Source organism: Platalea leucorodia, assembly GCF_965183815.1.
Source record: "Platalea leucorodia genome assembly, chromosome: 10".
Taxonomy (NCBI): Eukaryota; Metazoa; Chordata; class Aves; order Pelecaniformes; family Threskiornithidae; genus Platalea; species Platalea leucorodia.
In genome coordinates this window covers 18739466-18762337 of record NC_138832.1, presented here as the reverse complement: position 1 = coordinate 18762337, position 22872 = coordinate 18739466, and the positions used below count along the sequence as shown (strand labels likewise).

The window sequence follows — 22872 nt, the reverse complement described above, 5'->3', positions numbered from 1 at the left end:
TAAAATGTTACATATCAAGAGCAGTTTTTACTTGGTGTAATATAATGTGTTACTATAACAACAGGTAGCAGCATCAGTGAAGAAAAATAAATCTATCCAATATGGATGACTACTGAAAGTTCTGTACAATGTTCTTCAGTGCTTTAGGTACATTAATGACATCTCACGTGTGTAAATGTTTGTTATATAGAAAGGTTTATGAGAGAAGTTAAATTATATTGTAAAACTTAAACTGTATTGTTTGTGTACAAAGATTACAAATTTCTCATTTTTCATTTTTTTTATCCACAGTCAAAGTATGATGAACTAAAAAAAGCTGAGAAGGGAAATAAACAGCAGCACAAAGTTCACAAATACATTACATCGTGTGAGCTGGTTATGGCTCCTGTTCATGATGCTGTGATTTCTCTGCACCTTCCCAAGGTTTGGGATGACATCAGTCCTCAGTTTTATGCTACGTTCTGGTCTTTGACAATGTATGACCTTGCAGTCCCGCATAGTAGCTATGACAGAGAAGTCAATAAACTTAAAGTCCAGATGAAAGCCATAGATGACAATCAGGAAATGGTACGTTTATGTAATTTTATAGTCCGTTTTAAACTTTCTCACCTTGAAAGACTTTTTTTTTTTTTTTTTTTGTGAAATCTTATATTAAGGTTGTTTAGATCTGGGAGGTTTTGTCACCTGATTTATCCATTCTTATTTATCACATAGATATTGACTCTTCCTTATAATTCCTGCGTTAAAAGTACCAGTGACTTCACTAAGTGAAAATTATTAGAAAATCTGTGTTTCAGAAAGCAATCTTTGATGCCTGTATCTGTGGTTTAGCTGTTCACTTTTGTCTTAACTTTAGTCAGTAAGGGTTCATAAAATCATTTGATTACTAGAGCAGAACATGATTTAGTGAAATAGAAAGCTTTTCAAGTATTCTTTAGCATTATCAGGAATTTAATTGCTCTGTCTATAGCAAGTGTTAGTATAATACTAAGTGAGTTGCATTGACATTTTATAGCCTCCAAATAAAAAGAAAAAAGAGAAAGAACGTTGCACAGCTCTTCAGGACAAGCTCCTTGAAGAGGAGAAGAAGCAGTTGGAGCATGTGCAGAGGGTTCTACAGAGACTGAAACTAGAGAAGGATAACTGGCTTCTGGCAAGTAAGTGTGTGTAGGGGAAGCACTCTGGATATTTTTGTAGTCATCAATGTCCCCAGAACTAAAAGTTCATCTTGCACTAATACTCCTAATGTTGATTTTAAAATTTGATCTCTTTATATGTTGAGGTCTGTTAGCAAGGTAAACTTTTAATTAGAATATAATGTCGTCTTTGCTGCAAATGCCAAATAGTTGGTTTTCAGTGAGATGTTTTGTTTGTTTCTTGCAATGTCAAGACCTTTTAAATACTGCACTAATTTAGAAAATAAATAAGAGATTGACCAATTCAGTGGAAAGTTGTAATTGCAAGATGGTTTGTGCTTATTTACTGCAGTTAGAATGCTGATAAGTTAGGATAATTGCTACATTGCAAGAAATAGGCATGTAAACTCTCAATGAGTGGTTTGAGTTAACTTACTTTGTTTGAGTCCTGTGATTAGGAGCAACGTGCCAGTATTTGGCTGGTAACATAAACCCTGTTCCAATGACAAGATAAGTATGGTGCCAGCCTAACAGCACCACGAAATGAAACAGCATGCAAATGTTTCATGTGGCAGATATGCAGGAGGCAGAACAAACTTTTTTTGCTGACAAAGCCTCTGTAATGTTTCATATTGATTGTGAACTCTATTAGAATGGTTAATCTAAAATGTTTTTCTCTGGTCAGTTTTCTTCTCTGGAAGAACTTTCAGTTTGTAACTGGAAGTAGTTGTTCGTCTGTCCCAAGGAGCCTAGCATAATCCAGTGGAAAAGCGTTTTATTGTCCGACTCATGTAAGATACACCCAACTGATTTAATGAAGAAACATTGACAGTTAAATTAAGAAAGGTTATTCCCTATAAATATTTAATGTACTGGTATGCACAGCAAATTAGCTACATTAAATTACTGGTTGAAAAACTACTACCTGACTGAAGCTTGGTCTGGAGCTGACTGATAAATTTGTCTGCTTAAGGAAGCACCCAAAAGCATGTAGAAAATTGTGTAGATATGCTCTGTATATAAACATGTACTCAATAATACCGACATTTGTGGGGTATGGGGAATAGCTTATTGTTGGCTCTTGAGTGCTTAGGCTTCAGCTGCAAGAAGTTTCCCAACATTGCATCCAGAGACAAACTTAATTTTTCAGCAGTTTCCCTATCGAAAAAAATTATCTATAATTGTGCTATATGAGGAAATTGAACAGCACATCCACTGTAGTAGTATTTTTTATTATTATTTTTAATTAGTGTTTAATTTTTTTTAAAGAAGACTGGCTTCTTGTGTAGATACTTTCGATAGAGTGGTTATATCATTAAGAGTAGGTTAATTTTTGGCAGAATAAGTAGACTGCTGGTTTTAACAATCAGAAACTAGCTGTTCTGGCTGGCTGCTTACTTGCTTTACTTTTACACTTTTGAAGTAAAACTTAAACACTTGATGAGCTGTGATTCTCGTGTGGTTTTTTTGGTTTGGTTTTGGTTTGGTGTTTTTTTTGGTTTTGGTTTTTTTTTTTTACTGTCAAAGGCTTGTTATTATCTTTATGGGGTAGATACTAAAATAAAATCAACATAAAATTTTTAGTTAAGTAAAAGCTGATGGTCTTTTCTTGAACAAGCTTTATTCCATGAGCATCAGAGAATCGAAGCAAGTAAATCCTGGGTCTTATGGCTTGTGCCCTGCAGCCTGTGCAAGAATCCCAGTGCAAAAACACCAGTTGCCCTCATGAAGATCACGACTGCTCTTCCTCTGAAGGCATCCATTTTCAGTCTTCAGTTCTGTGCTTTCATCCATATGTTTATTTTCTTCCTACCTTCCTTTTGTACTGTACATCCCTCCCAGCTTGTCTTTATGCTCCTTGTTAACTGGGCAAGAGCTGCCATGGGACCAGTTTGGATATGTGTTTGGCTGTTGTGTTGACCAACCAGTGGTTGGTCAAATGAGACAGGTAACTGTTGAGCATACAGTGCAGTCTCTTACTCAGTGGTAGAATGAAACTTTCACAAAATGTGTGTGTATTAGGATGGTGGTTTACTGAAGACTGTTCCTCTATTTAAATTCCTATAATTGTTTGGTTGATGGGAAAAATGATTGTTAAGGGATTGTATATAGACAGCATGTTCTTCCATTTCTAAGGAAACCGAGCTAAAAGTCAACCCCATCTAGAAAGAAGAAAACAGCTGTTGTAGAGAAATAGCAGATGGTGTTCCTTTCACTAAAGTGCAGAATTCGAGCAGTTGGAGAAGTTTACCGAAGTTGTTTCTGAGCCTGTTTTTTTCCCTATTGTGTAATAGAAGAATTTTCCCAATAAGAAATAAAGATTTGCTACAACCACCCTCCTACCCCCCCCGCTCCAAACAGTTAAGCTTATTTTGAATTTTTCTGAGCAGTGCCAAAGGTATATCTGGAATACAAGCGGCCTAATGTACAAACTCAAGAATATGGATGTGTGATACTGAACTTCTTGGGAAGAGAGTAGTTGAGTGTCAACCCATTAACTTTCTTTCTTTCTTCCTTTTTTCTCTCAACTTCTTTGTTTTTGAAGAGTCTACCAAAAATGAGACTATCACAAAATTTTTGCAGTTATGTATATTTCCTCGATGCATTTTTTCGGCAATCGATGCAGTTTATTGCGCTCACTTTGTAGAACTGGTGCATCAGCAGAAAACTCCCAACTTCTCCACGCTTCTCTGCTATGACAGAGTAAGTAGCTAGAACTGTCTGTGTGTATATATTTAATTACTATTATGAGCATGCAAAACTAGTATCCCCCCTGTCTCCCAAAAGAGGTCAACAAATTCATTACTTATGTTTAATTCTAAAATCTGTGACAATCAAAATTTCTGTTTTGTACTTCAGATTCTACAAACCAAGTTTTCCGAGAGCTTCAGGGGTTTATTTTCAAGAAATTTTGGTTTTGGTTTATCCTAATGAGACTAGAGTCTCAGAGTAAAGTCATTAGCAGTCATAGGAGTTGCATTCAGGTTTTGCAACCTTCCAGTGTTCCACACTTCTGCGACCTCATCTAACCCTCCCATTTTAGCTGTGTGCCCTACTGCTGTAGTATCAACTTTCTTGTACTTCCCCCCCCCGAAGCAGCATCCTTAGTACCATTCTGACCCTGGCGAATGGTCCTACAGACAGTGGACTAGTTAGTATCACTGCTGAGACATGAGAAGGGCATGCCACAGTGACATGGAGAGTACTTTTGATAGCAGTAGCAGCCTGACTTTCTGGGTCAGCAGGTATATGCAGTGCAGAGATTCTGGGTTAAGTGTGAAGGACCAGCAGTTGGGTAATAAAGTCTTGGGGAAAAAAAGAGAATATTTTATAAGACATCTCCTTTATATTTAGAAACAAGCTTAACGGTGGTTTAGATGAGAGAAATTTGAAATTCTTGTTGGTTCTTGTACCTTTTGTAATTCAATAAAGTAATTGTAACTTTCTATTACTGCTGTTCACAGGTTTTCTCTGATATTATATATACAGTTGCAAGTTGCACTGAAAATGAAGCTAGTAGATATGGCAGGTTTTTATGCTGTATGCTGGAGACTGTGACTAGATGGCACAGTGACAGAGTCATATATGAAAAGGTATGTGAAGTTACTGAAACAATTTTGCTCATGAGAATAGGTAATGGCCACTTGTGTAATTCGGCCCAATAAAATGGATTTAGTGAAATTGTTCGTTAGATTTAAAAACACTGTGTGATTAAATTTTTCTGATGGCATAATCTTAGAGTTGAGTTTTTGTAGTTCATGTAGTTTTAATAGAAGTAATTTTGTATAGTGTCAAAAAATATAGTGGCTAAAAAAAAAAATAATCTTAAATTTCTGATTTTCTCTTAGTTCGTCCTAAAGATAATTTAGGGAGCATGGAGAAACTCTCATAATACTCCTTGCAAAAGCTAGTTAAGTTACGAATAATCCTTTCTCTCACCCACAACTAAGATTTTAACATAAATAAGCTTTTAAAAACAAGTATGTGTGTAAGTCTTGTAGAGTGTGATCATATCTTAGCCTTTAGCAGAATCAGTGAAAAAGTGCTTCAGTTATTAACTTTGCAGAATTGTTTTCATGCTTCCCAAAAAAATTTTTTTTTTTTTCTCTTTTATGCGCATGTAGGAATGTGGCAACTATCCAGGCTTCCTAACTATATTACGGGCAACTGGATTTGATGGTGGAAATAAAGCTGATCAATTGGATTATGAGAATTTTAGACATGTGGTACACAAATGGCACTACAAGTTAACTAAGGTAAATAAAGATGCTGAAAAACTTAAGTTTTTGGAAGCTTTAATTAAAAAAAAAAAAAAAAAAACAAAAACTTCATTCGATTTAATTTGTGTTCTAGGCTTCTGTGCACTGCCTTGAAACAGGTGAATATACACATATCAGAAATATCCTGATCGTGCTGACCAAAATCCTTCCATGGTATCCAAAAGTGCTGAACCTGGGCCAAGCCTTGGAAAGAAGAGTACATAAGATATGTCAGGAAGAGAAAGAGAAGAGACCTGATCTATATGCATTGGCTATGGGGTAACAACACCTTACTTTAAGAAAGTGGTTAAAAGTGGATCATGAAAGGCTTCTAAAGACTCGGAACTGTTACAGTCCTAACATTTGATTTTTACCTTATCACAGAAGATTTCACTATCCTGCATCTCAGGGCTGGCAGTGTGAATGAAAACTTTCATTTTGTGCTGGATGATCACTAATTTCCTTTACAAGACTCTAGTAAAACACGTAAAATAGTAAAGATTTCCACTCACAAGAGCATAGCTTAATTTTAGAGAAATAGTGTAGCAGCAAGTAGATAGGAGGGAGAGTAAAATGAAGAAAGCCAAGGGCTATTGATGCAAGACCACTTAGATTTTGGACGTTTATATGATTCTAAAATGCTGAACTAAAATGCTTAGTCATGTTTTACATCTTTCTGTGATGAATGCAGAATCATCCACGTATGCTTGAGGGGCAATTCAGGTTGCCCTAACAGTTTTAAGTTTTGTCAGTAGGCTCTTTCTTCTGTGTGTTTGGCAGGTGTGTGTATGTGGTGGTGAAGAGGGTGTGGAGGCAGGGCTGCTTCTGTGTCTGGTGATTTTTTTGTTTGGTTGGTTGTTGTTTTGTTTTCTTTCTTTTCTTTTGAGCTCATCGATAAAGGGGGAAGAAACTGCATATCAGTTGGGAAAAGCTGTGAAATAAATAACAGATGAACTGTTAGATTAGATCCTCATTTAAAATTCAACCCATGTTTTGCTTTATGTTTGTGCATATTTAACAATCTGTGCGACTTGCAGCTATTCTGGGCAGTTGAAAAGTAGGAAGCCTTTCATGATACCTGAAAATGAATTCCACCACAAAGACCCACCTGCCAGGAATGCTGTAGCTGCAACAGTACAAAATGGGCCAGGTGGTGCTGGGATGCCTACATCTCTCACAATAAATACAGTTAGACTGGAAGAAGGCACTACTGAGGAGACTGGTAAACAAACCTATGATTATTACTTATTTATTTTTCAGTAGAATTTTTCTGACATTACAGGCTACTTTCTCAAATTTTGTCTTATTAATCTGAAAAGAGAAAATCTGAATGCAATGCTAAATAGGGTCAGTGTGTGTTCTTTATTATTAGTTGGTTTTGGGAGAGAGTGTTCTGCATTTAATTACCGCTTTTAACTGTTAGCTACACGTGATCTTACATGAATATGCTTAGGTACTTGTTTTATTTTAACCAGTAGGATGTATATTAACTTGTTAAAATAAAGCTGTTCTCTTTTTTAAACAGATAAACTAAAGGAGAAGTCTCAGGGTGTGGTGAAAGTTATTAATAAAGCTGTCAATGCTACACCGAAGGTGACAACAAGCAATGGAAACAGTGCTTCTAATAGGTGAGGAAAAACTACTCTTGGACATTCTCATTTCTGATCTGAATCTGAATTCTCTCAGTGCCAGGAGGCACACAAGGCGCGAACATCGTTCTTCCACTTCGATCGGTCTGCGGCTGCGTGCTCTGGAGTCACCCAAGGGCCACAGCGCAGTCTGCTGTTGGTTTTTTCCTCGAGACATGACCGATCCAGTTCCATCTCCTCCTCCTCACTTCATTACTGATTTTCTCCATCTCCACCATTTCATTTTTTTTGAAAGTTGATGCTCGTCATTTCTGCAACTTTTTATTTTTTTCCGGGAGGAGGTAGTTGGCCTCCTGCCCAACCCCCATGACTTGGAGGGCCAGTGGTGTTTCTGTCAGGGTGGCCTTCCCTTAGGCTGCGTTGGTTCGCGGCACCTTCTTCAGTTTTATCCGGTGCACCCTCCAGAGAGGGATCCCCTATCCACCACCCAGGGGACGCGCCTTCTAGCCGTGCAGCCCCAGCCGAAGGCATTCTCTATTTACTTCCTTCCAAACCATAGAATTATACTTGAAACTGACCTGCCTTTTCTGTTTTACTTGAAGGTTCCATATAAATTGTTTCAATTTCTTCAAAGTTTAATAAATGAGATTATTTCTTCCAAAATATACAGCTGTACTGGTCTGACTCTGTTGTTAAATGCATTCCATTTTAGCTAAATAAAGATAAAACAGATGAGAATATTTGCTTGTTGCCGTCCTGATAAAGAGACAGCACATCTGAAATCTGGCAGTGACTGCTTCAGGAGGTTCTATCAAACCATCAGAAGTGAAACTTTTGTGATAAAACTAGAGCTGGTTTTGTATGCATGCTAATTGGCCTTTTTATTTTTGATGCAGCAAAATTATTAAAGAGAAAGATGATAAAGAAAAAAGTGGGAAGGAAAAAGATAAAGAAAAAAAAGACAAGACTCCAGCTGCCACTCCAGAGATGAAGGCACTTGGGAAGGATGGGAAAGATAAACCAAAGGAAGAACGGGCAAACAAAGATGATAAAGCAAGAGAGATCAAGGAGAAAACGCCAAAATCTGACAAAGAGAAGGAAAAAGTCAAGAAAGAAGAAAAAGCTTCAAAAGAAGAAAAATCGAAGACGGTTGTTACCATCATTGAGTCAAAGTCAACTGCAGAAAAGGAGAGAGAAAAGGAGCCATCCAGAGAAAGAGATATAGCGAAGGAAATGAAATCCAAGGAAAATGTTAAAGGAGGAGAAAAGATGCCAGTAGCTGGGTCCTTGAAGTCACCTGTTCCCCGATCAGAAACATCAGAATCTGAAAGGGGTAAGTTTGCGTATTTAATTTCTGTTCTTGTCTAGAAAAATAGAATGTGTCACTGGAAAATCACCAAGTGTCAAAAAATGCTAGAGATGATGAGAAAGAATTGCTACATAATAGCTAGCATTTTGGCATTGGCTTTTAAATACAGTTAGCGCGTAAAGTAGATAGGATATCTCCAAAAGGCGAACTGTGTTTAATGTGTGAACTTCACATGTCTTCAGTGAGTGCTCATTTTCATAAAGCCTATCATTTTTTAGTAGAAGGCTAAATGGTCTTTTATTAAAATGTATTTGTATAACTGTGGCCTTGCAAGTTTTGCAAAAATATAATGCAAAAACCTCAAGAGTGTACTCTGAGAGTTTCATCATAACCTTTGAATTGAAAGAAAACATGGGATGTGGAAGATGTAGGCCTTTGTGTCCTTAATAAGGACACCGTAAGCTTTATCAGTTACTTCTTCCATTAAGGGTTAACAAATCCTTAATGTTGATATTTTAAGTTCTTATAATCTGAGGCTGATGTTGAGTTTTATACTTGCACTGCTTAAGGCAAACCAAGTAAAGGGGGGTTGTAATGCTTTTCATTGAGTTCACCCTTTCAGGGTCTTCATAGCAACTCTGAAATTCAGATACAGACTTACATAAAATGGAATTTTGAAATGAGCGTAATTTTGTAGCAGTTTGTTCACATTACACTTTTCCTGCAAACTTTCATAAGGGTCAAGGCATGCTGGTAATTCTAGATAGCTTAAGAAAACAAGATTTACATAGTGGTGAAATTTAGGATTCTAGCTTAAATTATTTTGGTACTTCAGAAAGCCATATGATTAGATTATCCTCTTTTAAATGTGTTATAATAATGCTGTTGTTCTGTTCTTTCCTCAGAACAAAAACGCCGCAAAGTTGATACACATTCTTCTCCATCACATTCCTCAACAGTAAAGGTTAGTATAGCCTGAGGAAGGCAGCACCCGTGTTAGGCTCACGAGTTTGGGATGCCAATGTTCGACTTCCTTCAAGTTTTGTGCCAAGTATACACTGGAACCACTGGAGGTTTTATGTTGCATTAGAAAATGCATTCCTTTTCTTTATTGGCGGACTGTCTTTTTTTCTATAAAAATATTTTTAATTAACCAAAATAATGCTTCAAGGACCTAGCACAAATTTTGTAAATAGTGTTTGGAAATGGCAAGAGAATTTTTACACAGAAGTGCCTCATTGTTTTAAGCAGTCAGTTTTTTTGGAGTGCAATGGTAGCTACAAGCAAATGAGTCTTTCCAGCAGAGTGGAGAATATTTTTCTGCACTTCTATTGAAGAATCTATAGCACTGAAGATTCCTGGATGATACGGGATGTACGATACCTCTGAATTCATCAGGCTTCTTGATGAGCATCATACCGATATGTGCCTTCTAAGGAGGAGTCTTGAAAGGAGTTCCATTTTAAAGTCTCCTTGGTGATCAGTTCTCCTGTAGTTGTGTATATTCAGTGCGCATGCAGCTTCTGTTGTACCTTCCCTTCGAGGTTTGTTTATTTCCAATGGGTTCCCACCATGTTGAGCCCTGCGTTACGATAAAACCAGATGTGGCAACCAAGCCTACTACCCAGCAAAGAGAAACCCCAAGCATTCAAGCGCAGCACAAAACCATGGGCGTAGCCTACTTGAAGACTCAGGGTAGCCATTCCTTGCTCCATATTTATTTTATTTCTAAACCATCTATGTTCATGGAATCTTTGAATTTGCAGTACGTTGAACATTTAAAACTGTAAGTTACTAATACTTCATCAAGAGCACTGTGATGGATTATGTGGGCCTTTAAACTTCACCACCTTACCAACTTTAGAACAAGCTTTTCCATCTTACCAACTTTAGAACAAGCTTTTCTTTTTTCCTGGTTTTTCAAAGCATACATCTTTTTCTCTGTAAGATTTACTTGAAAGAATTAGGCTAATTTTAGAGAACTCAAATAGCTGTTACTAGTTTTTAGGAAGCAGGTGACAGTGATAACTACTCAAAATGACAAAGTTTTTCGTGCCTGTTTTTTGTAAATGGCAATGTAAAGTCATTCTAGAGTGACTTCTACCACATTTAACTGAAAGTGGAGAAGACACAGGTTTAAAAACGCTTTAAACCTGTTTCACCTGTGGTTCAGCTGTATTTAGAGTTAAGACTATTTTTTCTATATATTTTGTCTTGGCGGGAGAGTTTTTTCACTGTTTTATGGAGAATTAGATACAAACACATTTTGTAGTTTATTTAATAATTTGGTCTAGAGAATGGATATGACTGTCTCTTTTTTTTTTTTTCCCCCCTCCTTCTTTCTTTTTAAAAAATATTTCAGTTCCTAGCTTTATTCAGTGTGCAGTATTAACGTAAGATTTATTCCAGAAGGAGTAGCTGTTTTTTGTTTCAAGGGTATGGCCATGCTTCCCAAAGTTCCTCTGGTTTCTGAAAACTATTCCAGCTTACGTGTCATCTCCATTCATTTTCTACAGGACAACCTCAACGAACTCAAGGACTCTTCGGCAAAGGTTTGAATCTTTTAGACACCACCAAAGTTTACTTTCATGTTTTGTTGCAGAGAGAACTTAACTTTTGGTCTTGTGGCAAACCCCCATCAGCAAATTCAAATTCCATTCCTGTAAATACTAGTGTAGTAACAGAGGGATTCTTTCAGTCTGCTATATAGAACCTCTGTACAGGAGTGAGGGATAGTTATGTGGAAGCAACATAATGAAAATGAATTTACCATTCTGTCAATATTTTTAAGAGATTTTATGTGTCAGTATCTTTTCTGGTCCTCTCCGAGACTTGTAAATTAATAGAAATGTCCTTATGATTAAGCCATTTATTTGGCTGAAAAGGTAATAGAATCGTTAAAAATAGTTCTTCGAATAGTTCTTTCTTTGATACCAATTAAAAACCAGTAGTTATTTAAAACTGAAAATATTTGAGACATATCTCTGGAATATCAGTACTCTCTCCCCTTACTACTGTTGTATTCATGTTTTAGTGCTATAGTACTATATTTCTAAACATCACAGACAACCTCTTAAATAATCACCTTTGTGCATTTTCTTCCTGTAAACGCACTTCAGATTCAGTATTTTATGAGAATGTATGCTAAAGAACGCTTCTAAGAGTTCATAGAATCATAGAATACCAGGTTGGAAGGGACCACAAGATCCAACCTTTCTTGACAAAAGCACGGTCTAGATGAGATGGCCCAGCATCCCATCCAGCCAAATCTTAAAAGTGTCCAATGTTGGGGAATCCATCACGTCCCTGGGGAGATTATTCCAATGGCTGATGGTTCTCATTGTGAAAAATTTTCTTTTTTTGTCCAATCGGAATCTCCCCAGGAGTAACTTGTACCCATTACCCCTCTTTTCCATGTGACCCCTTGTAAAAAAGGGAGTCTCCATCTTCTTCATAGCCACCCTTTCCCTTCACGGGAATGTGGTGGTGATCAGGTCTCCCCTAAGCCTTCTTTTCTCAAGGCTGAACAAACCCAGTTTCCTCAGCCTTTCCTCATACGGCAGGCTTCCCGGTCCTTTGCTCGTCTTTGTGGCCCTTCTCTGGGCCCTCTCCAGCCTGGCCACATCTTTTTTTGCATAGCAGGGACCAAAACTGAACACCGTATTCCAGGTGTGGCCTGACAAGTGCTGCGTAGAGTAGGATATGAGTTGAATGACGTTTTGGAATTTTCTGTTTTGGACAGATTCTGCAACTATTCTGTTGCTTTTTTAAAACTCAGCCACTTGCATAGTAACAGTCACAAATACTGTAAACTTGCTAATATATTAGGGTATGTGGCTAATAGCAAATGGATCAAATCTTCCAAAGTTGCTATTAAAATTTTTGATTACACAGTCAGTATCAATGTGTAACTAAGTAGCACAAATGTTTATCACTGGGAAAATGCTGACCATTTGGACTTTCTGGATAACTTATGGGTTTATCTAGGATTACTTGTATTCACTTAATTTAAAAATGCATAATGGATTATCACTTCCTATTCTATATTTACACTGCTGTTGTACTTGTAGCTCTCTTTGTATAACAAAGTGTTCAGAACAGTTTCTATGTTTTAATTCAAAATAGCTCTGATTTTATAATGGACACTTGCTGATGGGTTTTTTAATTGAATCTTTCCAGTACCAAACATACCTACTTACAGGGAGAGTGTATACAGGAAGCATCCTTTGATTCTTAGTTGATGAAATTAGAGTGTCATAGATTGAATCAATATACTTTCAAAAATGATTTATAAATCATTGTAATGATATCTTATATATTTAAGTTTTTTGAAATTAGAAAACTATTAATATTTGTCTTGAGCTCACATCTATCTGAAGTGTGGTATATGGTAGTCTATATAATCTTGCCTTTCCCTCCCTTACTGTATTAGTCAAGGTTCAACTGGTTAATTGAAACTTCACTGAAGTTTTCATTAGTTAAGCTAAATTTTTATTTAAAACTATTTATTTTACTTACTAACACATTGATGTGGTAATCAAGCAGACAGTGAAGCTATTTGTAATTAAATGATCAATGAACAGCTTTATTTTTCTAGTCAATTTGAAAAGTTAAATTTTAGAATTAACTATAATGCGTTTGTATAGACTTAGCTGGAAGTGTATTGCAGTTATGTGACTTTTTCATGGATTTATTGTTTGTTAAGTGCTCGGGGGAAGGGGGCTGTCCAACCCTTTCCTTCCTCTTCTAAATGCTGGTTTCTATACTATCTCACTTAATGAACTAATTTTCACTCTTCAGTGCCATTCTAACAGACTTAAGGCACTTCTTGACAATGTTGCCTATACATGGCGTAAGAGAAGTTAAATGCTCTTCTTCACTGCCATGTTCTCGTTCGGGGAAAGGATAGGATATTCAGAAGCCTGTAAGATTTATGAGTTCAGCTTCCACTGAAAGTTAGTAGAAGTCTAGTGCTGTTGTATGCTTACAGGCTTTCTTTGTTCCTGACTTTGCCCAATTTCTGGGGCAATCGAAACATTGGTTTACATTGCAAGGTTATAAAATAAATGGTGCCAGACTTGAGTTAGGTTTGTGTTTATTCTTGCTTTGGCCTTTGCCCAAGTTACACAAAATACAACAGTGCCCAAAATTTGGTGTGGTTTCAGTTAGCAGCATTTCTAGAAGCAAGTTGATAAAGCCTGATGAGCTAAATCCAGCCTTTTCTTGTAAAAGGGGGTGGATCTAGTTTTCCAAAACTCCGCATTGGAATGGTAGAAGAGCAGTGGAATTTGTCATGAGCAACCATGTGAACTTAAGAAGTGGAACAGGAGAAAGCAGAGCTACGTGTTTGCTTTCTCACATGGCCAGCATCTCTGGGAGACAACTGCATGGGGCTGCATAGAAAAAATATTTGCATGTCACTGTTAAAAGTTCACAGCAAAAAAGGGAGCAAGGATAAATTTACTTGTGGAATGGCAATGTAGAAAATGGAACAAGAAAAGAGGAGTGAGGGAAAAGAGCAGAAAGAAAAATATCTATTGAAAGAATATTGAAGGTTCAGTCTCTGGCATAGGAGAATAATAAAATTCCAGTTAAATAATAAAAGATACCTAGTGTTGTCAGTGTGACTTTTAACATAGGACCAGTAGCATCAAGTTTCAGTAAGTTAAACATTTACTGGAACTGGAGAAGGACAGGATTAATTTAATTAAAAGAAGAAAATTATTTGAAACAATATTTGGTTTGGTTCAAGTGATTTCTAGATTGTTCTAAACTAATCTTCCACTTACCGCTTTCTTTGGTGTCCTTTTAGGTAAGATGCCTCTCTAAAAAGAAATACAGAGAACATTTTAAATAAATATATATATATATTTTTTCCCCCCAAATAAAATTGATAGCTTATGGAACTGGGGAAATATTAAAGTATACTGATTTAAATCTGTGTGTTGCTGTAACTTAAAACACCAAGGAAAAGTGTTTTTAATTTAAAATGTGCTTTTATTGGTATCTTACAAAAAATATTTCTTAGAAAGATCTAATGATATAATTGTATTTAAAAAGACAGAATTAGTTACTGTAATGCATCAGTATTTATATAATACATGCACTACCTTTATATATACACACACACACACATATACACACACACACACAGAGTAGCATTTAAACTTTGTCAAGTGTTGTACTTGACATTACTGTGACTTATTTTCTATTTTCCTCCCATGTGACCCCGGTTAATATTGAGAATATTCAGCTTTGTGAAACTAGTATGTTTTACAGAGCTTATCAAAATCGGTTAGAAAAGAGAGTGGAATAACAATCTAGAACACAGTACAGAGCAAACCCAATTCTTATCTGTGTTCGGCTGCTTTTATCATTTCAAGTTTAGGCTTAAGGTGAAGTTTTGTATTACTTTAGATGAAAAAACACATTATTCAAAGTATTGGCGTAAATACATTGTGGATTAAGATTATTCTTTAAAAATTAATTAGAACCTGTTTAAGCAGCTGATTCCATTCATTCATTCCAGGCAAGATTGCACGTGTTAAGTCAGTCCAGGAGTCTGCGTATGCTGTTTCAACAGTACTGCTGTCTGATTTGTTTTGATATATCAAACAATACTGGCGAACAATGTTGTGTGTATTTAATGTAAGTGTTTCAGTTAAGAGGAAGTGTTCTTGAATTTCCAGTGTTGAGAAAACAAAGCTCTAGGTTAAATTATAGGTGACAAGTTTGTAAGTGTCTTCAATCATGTTTGGGCTTTTTTTTTTGGCTAGTAAAGTATTAATGTTTAATTTTGCTCTTTGAGCTAGACCTGTTGTGTTAGAGTAAGACTTTTTATTTACACATCTAGGAATACATATTAATATTTGGTGATATTGCCTTAATTTAACAGCACTACATTAACCACACTACTCCAACACTGTCCAAGAGTAAGGAGAGAGAAGTGGACAAGAAAGATTTGGACAAGTCAAGGGAAAGATCCAGAGAGAGAGAGAAGAAAGATGAAAAGGACAGGAAAGATCGAAAAAGGGTTGGTGAAATTTTTATGAACTAGTTTAGAGTTGGTATATACTTGGAAAGCTTTCTTTTCAAAGTCCTTGCAGTAGTAATTGGTTGTACAGCCTATCCAAGCAGAAGTGATCCATATCAGGGTTGTTTTTCTTTTGTTCCGTTACTTTTTCAAAGGTCGGTTTACAGTAATGTATTCAAAACTCTTTCCCTTCAAAACCGATCTCAAGAAACTTTACACAAGATGTGATAACTCAGTTACACTTTAAGTATTCAAAAACTAGTTCTCCAAAGTAACGTTGTAAGTAGGTGCTACTTCAGGAGTATGTTTTAATCTGCTAACATCTGCATAATTGTATTTGGTGCCAGGATCATTCAAACAGTGACCGAGAGGTACCACAGGATTCAACTAAACGACGCAAAGAGGAAAATGGGACAAGTACGTATTTAATTTTATATGTGTGTATTAGGCTTTTACTTGTTGTGAACTACAACTTTCTGTTGTGTTTTTAGCTGGTTCTTCAAAACATAGTAAAAGTGAAAGTCCTTCCGATTCCCCTCGCTTAAATGAAAAGGAAAAGGAGAAGAACAAATCAAAATCTTCAGGAAAAGAGAAAGGTGATTCAATTAAGGCAGAAAAGATGGAGAAGAGCTCCTCTGGTAGCAAAAAGGTAAAATAAACTATTCTCATTTTGTTGATTTGATTGTTTTGTTGTTGTTGACAGAACAAGCTGATTCTTTTTTCCTAAATTTTATTGCTGTTTTATGTCCTAAATTAAAAAGATACACTGTGAATGTCTAGGAAAACACTTACAAAAATTCTGGTATCTTGTGGCTCTAAATATTTCAGCAGTCACTCCTGGCAGGATAAACTGGAGGAATAGTTCATTTTGGCAGTAGCCAGGAAAATTCAGAAATTATTCTAGATATTTCAAAACCTAAAGTATATTTGCAGACCAGTTTGGTGAGCAAATATGTGAAAGCAGGGTTAATTTACATATAAACTAGTCTGCTTGTATTCACATTTTCAAGTGCATGTGTCAGCACAGTGCCTTTTTTTTTGTGAAAATGGATAAGTATGTTGTAGTCTTATTTGTAAAACACCAAACAATAGTTCCCAGTTGTTGTAACTCTTTAGTGACGGTGGTTAGTATAGAAATGTAAGACAAAGTTAGAGTAATCTCAAAAACCATAGAAGCTGATTACTGTCATTCTGACTGATGATTTCTTTTAGCTGTGGCCAGTTACAACTTTAAATATGTATAATCCTTCCAATCAGACTGTACAATGTATACTATAATAAACTATTTCCCATATGTGTATTTTTTGCAGGAATCAAGACATGATAAAGAAAAAACAGAAAAGAAAGAAAAACGAGACAGTACTGGAGGGAAGGAAGAAAAGAAACAATATCCTTTTACACATTAACTTCTCAGAAAAATACAGAAAATGAGCTTCCTTTTATTTTATGTAGTAAAATGTATTTTTTTCCTTAACGTTGAATCTACTCATAAATCTTCAGACAAGCACAGATAATGAAGATTGTTCCAGTCAAGGTAAAAATTTTTGTGATTTACTCTGTTCGACTTGATATCTCCTGTCGCTCCTTTTGACTGGTAAAGGATATACAAACAAAATAGCCTGAGTGTGAAAGGGCTGAAATTACCCAGGGTGGGTTTTTTTCTGTTTTGGTTGTTTTGGGAGTGGTTGGTTTTTTGCTTGTTTGGCTTTTGTTGGTTTGGGGGTTTTTTGTTTGTTTGTTTTAATTCTATCCCAGGGAAAAAAACTTTCCTCGTCATCAGCATAGAGATTGTATAGATGCTCAGACTTTTTTGGCAGGGTGGGTGGGTGGGGAGGTCAGCAATGTTTGGTGTAGTTGCACGTTTGGCACTTTCTCCAAGAAAGGTTGCCATACAAAAGCTAAGGTGAATCCATGTGATCCTGATAGTCATCAGTCTTGATAATCTACCTGTTAATTAAGAATATCTTGCCTAATATGTTGGAAACTCAAGTTTTGTATCCTCCTCTTATTTTATCTTTAACAAAAGGACTAGCTTTTAAACCAAATTGCAATATAGTGTAGTAAGTCAGTTCATTATCTCTGCTTAATCTTTCATCTGATCAGATTTGAGGAGGAAGAAGCCAAAGGAAAACTTCCGCATGGAGGCACTGACTATTTGCAGAAAGAAAAGAAACTTCAGAGTATTTTGAGTAACCCATATTCAGACTGGAGCTTTTAGAAAAATAAATTGTTCTTTGAAGCTGTCAGTGTTCTGAATTTTTTTTCAGACCTATGCAAATATGTGGAGACTTAAATTTAGTTTTAGGGGTACGAGGGTGGGGTTTTTTTTCTCCTCTTTGCATCTAGCCATTTTAAGAGTCTCGGAATGTTTCATTTTCAGTTATTTGGGAAGGAAAGGAAAGTGCCCCAGTGAACTTAAAATCAGTTCACCTGACCTACCCAGCTTGAGTCACACACTGCTACCAATCTTTCTACCTAAAGCAGTGGACAATTTTACATTTTAAAAAGTGTGTATATGTTGGGTAAACATGAAAATAACTGATAGTATTCAAAGAATACGGCTTCTCTTTCTGTTCACAAATTGTCCAAGTGCTTTATAATTTTTATGTTCTCTATTTAGAATTGATGAATTGTTTCTGTGAAAACTCTGTAGATTCTGTGAGCACTGAAAGTGAACACGAGCAGAAATGAAGTAGAAGCAATTTTTTTATTCAGTCACATTTTTTCACAGTTTGAGATTATTTGCTTTCATAGAGTAATATTGTTCTGACTACTGAACAACATATAAGGCAGGCAGAGTTTTCCTTTTTATCAGGCAAACCGATACTGTTACAGAGAGGGGGACGACAACGTTTTTAAATGCACAAGTCCTTCTTTGTCTCAGATTTTGAAGAAGGATTGATGAGGCTGAAAATTCGTCTTGTTTTCAGGACCGTCTTGGCTGGTCTAGAAAGTGATGCTACTTTTCACCAACACAATTTGTTGTGAATTCAATTTAAAGTGATGGGGCGGGGGACAACTTTTTATCATGAGGGATGATCAAAAACTACAACAGTTTGCCCAGAGAGGTGGCGGAGCTGCCATCCTTAGGGTATTCAAAATCTAACTTGGCGGGCCACAGCCCTGAGCAACCTGCTCTAGTTAATTCTGCTTTTTGAGCAAGGGTGTTGGACTGGACAGTCTTCAGAGGTCCCTTCCAACTTCATTGGTTTTGAATTCAATTATATGCGTATCATGTTTGAGAATACTTAGGATGATATTATATGGCAAAACTGCCTGGAGAGATTTATTGGCTGTGTACTCTCAAATTAACATTGCTCCTTGTAGTGGCTATACTTGCTTTCGGTGTTGGAGAAAGACCATGACATAGTCCCAAGTTCTTCCATTCACCTCTGTCTAACTGAAACAACAGAGACCAAATCTGAAAGGTGTAAATGCTTTGCTGTTGGGAATTCTTCTTCAGGAGGCCTGAGGATTATAGGATGGCTTGTAGAACACTTGCAGAGTAGTGTTTTGATGAAAGTCCAACAAAACAAACAAAAAACAAAATTTGAATTCTGAAATCTTCTGATAATCTAGGAATGTCTTCTGAAAAAAGTCTCCACATGTGGGTTGTGGCCTCAAAGAGCAAAGGGGGGATTATTGGAAAAAGGGTCTCAAGAGTTTCATTTGGTGACGTTGCTCGTTCAGCTGCTGAAGCTGAGGGCAAATGTGTGGAGGGGTTTTGGGTAACAAAGTTCATGCTGATACCGTGCGCTCTTTGGAGGGTGTTGGTAGAAAAAAGATAGTTCAGGTTATTGCTTCTTAGTACTATTTCTTTTTGTTTTATCTTCTTGAAATAATAGAAGATGGTTCTGTGAATAGCTTCCAAACTGAAAATTATGAGCCCTCTTTGGAAAGAATATCATGGAATTTTTTTGACTCTTTGTCCTTCATAGCCATTATTGTCTGATCACTGTGGACAGACCCCATTTCCCCCCCCCCCCCCCCCCCCCCATTTCTTTAAATGTTACTTTTGGGAAAAAAAAAAAAGGCAATCTTGGTAGATTAAGTTCACTACTGAGGATTTGCAGCTTCTTTAATAATAAAATGTGAAGTTTTATCTTGACCAGCAATTCAATATAAAGTGAGGATTGTCCTCAATTAACAAAGCACAACAGTTTTTATGACTACATGATGATTTAAGCAACAAGTGCTTAGGTCAATGTCAGTTGCACAGTAAAATTCACATCCAGCTATGTCATGGGCTAAACTGGAGCATCTGGCCTAGAATACTGGCAACACCCCATCCTTTGCATAGTCAAGTATGAAAAAATGCTTTTTTATAGCAACATGGTTGTGGAATCTAAACCTGTGCTCCTGGTTTTTAAATCTTTTATAACATTCTTCCTAATGTGCGACATCTGATTGACTGCATTTATTTCTTGCCTAATTTAGAGATAGTAATATTTGGAGGGGGCTGTACTTCTAAAAGAGATTTTACCTTCACAAGTGACTACTTGTTTCTTGTTTGTATTTTCAAATTAGTGTTTCACTACTTACAATGCAGTGCTCACATTAATATAGCTCTTGCGGTGGATTAAACTAGAGTTAGGGAGTGAATGACTGATGAAAATAGTTCTATTTCCCGCCTCATTCTTTGAATTGTGAATGGAATAAAATGCTAAGTGGTGAGATCGGTATTCATTTGAACAATGTCTAATTCCAATTATGTATGCCTTTGTTGCAGGTGAGATTGAAATGGGAGGATATCCAGCTGTGACCAGAAATGTATTTTCCAGAGTATAGATTGCACAGAAATTTGTGAATGAAGAGGACCCATCTGCATCTCCTTAAATTATTCAGTTCTCTGCTTTATTTCCCCATGCTGAGGATTTAATTGTTGAGTTGTACATTACTGTATTTTAACTTGTTGCTTAGTTTCTTAGACATTTATTTTCAGTACCTGGCTGAAAGTGTTACCTATTCCATATTTTAGCACAATGTGCTGCAAACAACAGTTGCCATAGTGCAAATGAGGTTTCATGTGTACAGAGTTCCACTTTAGGTTGTCGAAAATACTGCCTGAGTTTAGTAATTCTTTCGATCTGAAATGCATTCTTTTAGATGTTCGAAAACCACAAATAAACAGTTATTGAACCTTTTTGGATTTACCTCATTTAAACTCAGTTTTTATTTATTACTTGGCCTGTTTTTAATATCGGTGACTAAAAAAAAAAAGTCAAGTGGGAGCACTGTTTTCATGCAATGCTTAGGGATTATTTGTATATTATGTGTACAACGTTGACTTGTTTAAAGAAACAAGGAATGAACCCTGTCCCTTCCATCCCCACCTAAACCTGTGCTCAGTTGTCCCTTGCCACACCTTTTGTTTGTCATGTTGTTTTTAGATTGATTGGAAATGCTCTCTTCAAAACTGAAATAAATTAAGTTTCAATTACAGCTACAGGAGCTTTGTATTGCTGAACTTTAGTCTGAAAAGTTTCACAATGACATTTTTAAAAAAAAAAAAAAAAAAGAATTTTTTTATCTGCTGAATTCTACCAGTGTAACCTTTTTTCTAAATAAACAATAGTTTTCTCAATGGGTCGTAAATCATTCTGTGTGTGGTCGCTTTATTGCTTTATGTATTGTTCTGGAAGTTTTCAGTAGTTGCAATTGCGGGAGGGTGTTTGCCACCTTCGCTTACGAGCCCTCCGTACCCGCTGGCCCATCAGGTGCAAAGGGTTGGTTACGTGGTGCGGTGCCTCCGGCGAAGTGACGGCTGCGTTACACTTCCCCGATGTTTTTGGGAAGCTCAGGGTTTGCCTTCCCGCATTCACTCAAGTTCACATCTTTCTTTTGAGGCATTTGTCCCTCATGCAAAGCTCATTAAAATCTCTGGCACTTTTTCCTCCCCATTCCCTAATCTAGTCAAACTAGACTGACTGAAGAGTGTCTTGAAAATGCCTTAGTTTAGTTTAATACCTGACAAAAAAGGGACTCTGCCTGGCTTCTGACGTAGCATGGTAGGTCACTTTGGTGAAGCTGCCATCTCAGATGTTTGCCTGGGTAAGAAATCTTCAGGTCTGGAAGTCTTTAGGTCACCTCCATGACTCATTTCCACCCCTGTCCCCCCCTCAAAGGTGTGGATTTCCTTCAGTAAAAGTGACCGCTAGTTTGTTTAAACTAGAAAATGTGGGTTGTGAAACAATACCGGTTTGTGTTCTTTGGAGAAGGGGAGATTCCAATGTCTCGTCTAGAGTCTTTGTTCGCTATTTAGTGACTGAAAAGGTATAACTGGCAGTTGAGCGTTTTTGGGCTGTGTGCAGCAGTTTAAATACCCAATGACTATATATTCACCCAAAAGCAGGAGCTGCTGTTACAGCTAGATTCCTGCTAAGTTTCGGAGATGGTGCATCTCTCGTGCTCTTCCTCTACAGCCAGTTCTCACCCCAGGGACTGCAGGACTGATTGAAGCTTCCAGTGCACTTGCTCCTTTGGTCGCCCGGAGCCCTGCGAGACAGCCAGCTTTCTGTAAGCCCCAGCGACGTCCTCTGCCTCTGCAGTCAGCAGGTACGATAGGAGAAGTGGTGACCTGGAGGGGGAGAGAAAACTTCCCCTTTTGGTGCCGTTTACATATCAAATCACTTGAATTGTAACATCCGACTGCACCGAGGAGTTCCTCTTCAGCCTTTGTGTTTACTGCATCTTCTATCTTCTTTTTAAATTCAAATGCTGTGCCTCATCCATTTGGTAGGATCTGCTTTCTTTTCAAAATGAATGCAATAATCCTGTGTTGGGGTGTGGAGGAGAGGATCTGATGCCAGTGGGAGGCGTTTCACAATATTAGGACTGAAATGCTTGCAGAACTGTAAAACCTTTCAGCCTTGGTCCTCGTGCAGCTTCAGAAGGTCGTGAGAAGTGGTGAGAGCTGTCACAGCTGCTGCCCGAAGGCTGGACTGACGTTTTCCTCTGGTTTTAAAAGGCACAGCAAATACAAAGCTAATCATAGTCCCTTTAACTTGTGTAATTATTTGAAAAGATGAAGTCATGCAAGTTAAGGCCCAGTTTCTTGGAGGCGGTGTGGGATCTAAGTAGCTTAAAAGATTTAAGTGCTGTAAATTGGTGATCTTGATAACAAAGACTGAGACTTCTTGTAGGTACAACTTCTCCCAGGACTGTAATGTATGCCAGTCCCTGTACTACTGGAATTATTACGTAAAGGAGCGTGTTCTCATTTTTCACAATCTCTCACAGGAAAGGATGATCATGTTTTTCAAGATTACACTTTCAGATTGGCAAGCAGAAAATTTGTTCTGCCTGTTAGACCGCTGTGGTTTGTATTGCTACCATCGGCGCACCACGTTGGTCTCTGTTGCCTTAATTCTGCTTCCCTCTGCTAAGCACCACGGTTGCGGCAGCAGTGATTCCCAGAAATGCTTTCTGTTGGCCCTGTCTTCCCAGAAGGAGGTTCATGGCTGCTTATTAGTGAACTTGATACAAATCAACTTAAGTTTACACGAGGAGATAGGTCTTTATTGATCAGGCTTGGGAAATGGGGTTT

General features: G+C 37.2%; 1 protein-coding gene across 9 annotated transcripts in view; it reads left to right on the top strand.

Moving 5' to 3' along the window:
• Positions 1–20884, top strand: part of THOC2 (THO complex subunit 2) — a 56672-nt gene extending 35788 nt beyond the window's left edge. The window contains exons 23-39 of one of the 9 annotated variants that reach the window (XM_082323016.1): positions 292–567; positions 1016–1157; positions 3682–3839; positions 4601–4729; positions 5261–5392; positions 5490–5674; positions 6433–6617; positions 6921–7023; positions 7881–8317; positions 9199–9257; positions 10810–10845; positions 15189–15326; positions 15674–15743; positions 15818–15975; positions 16637–16713; positions 16813–16860; positions 20056–20883. In XM_082323016.1, coding sequence (XP_082179142.1) covers positions 292–567; positions 1016–1157; positions 3682–3839; positions 4601–4729; positions 5261–5392; positions 5490–5674; positions 6433–6617; positions 6921–7023; positions 7881–8317; positions 9199–9257; positions 10810–10845; positions 15189–15326; positions 15674–15743; positions 15818–15975; positions 16637–16713; positions 16813–16840 — 2313 coding nt within the window. In that variant the 3' untranslated portion in view covers positions 16841–16860; positions 20056–20883. Of the gene's footprint in view, positions 1–291; positions 568–1015; positions 1158–3681; positions 3840–4600; positions 4730–5260; positions 5393–5489; positions 5675–6432; positions 6618–6920; positions 7024–7880; positions 8318–9198; positions 10080–10655; positions 10846–15188; positions 15327–15673; positions 15744–15817; positions 15976–16636; positions 16714–16812; positions 16861–20055 lie in introns of those variants that run through there. The other 8 variants (XM_082323015.1, XM_082323017.1, XM_082323018.1 and 5 more) reach the window with 8 other exon arrangements.
• The last annotated feature ends 1988 nt before the right edge of the window (positions 20885–22872 follow it).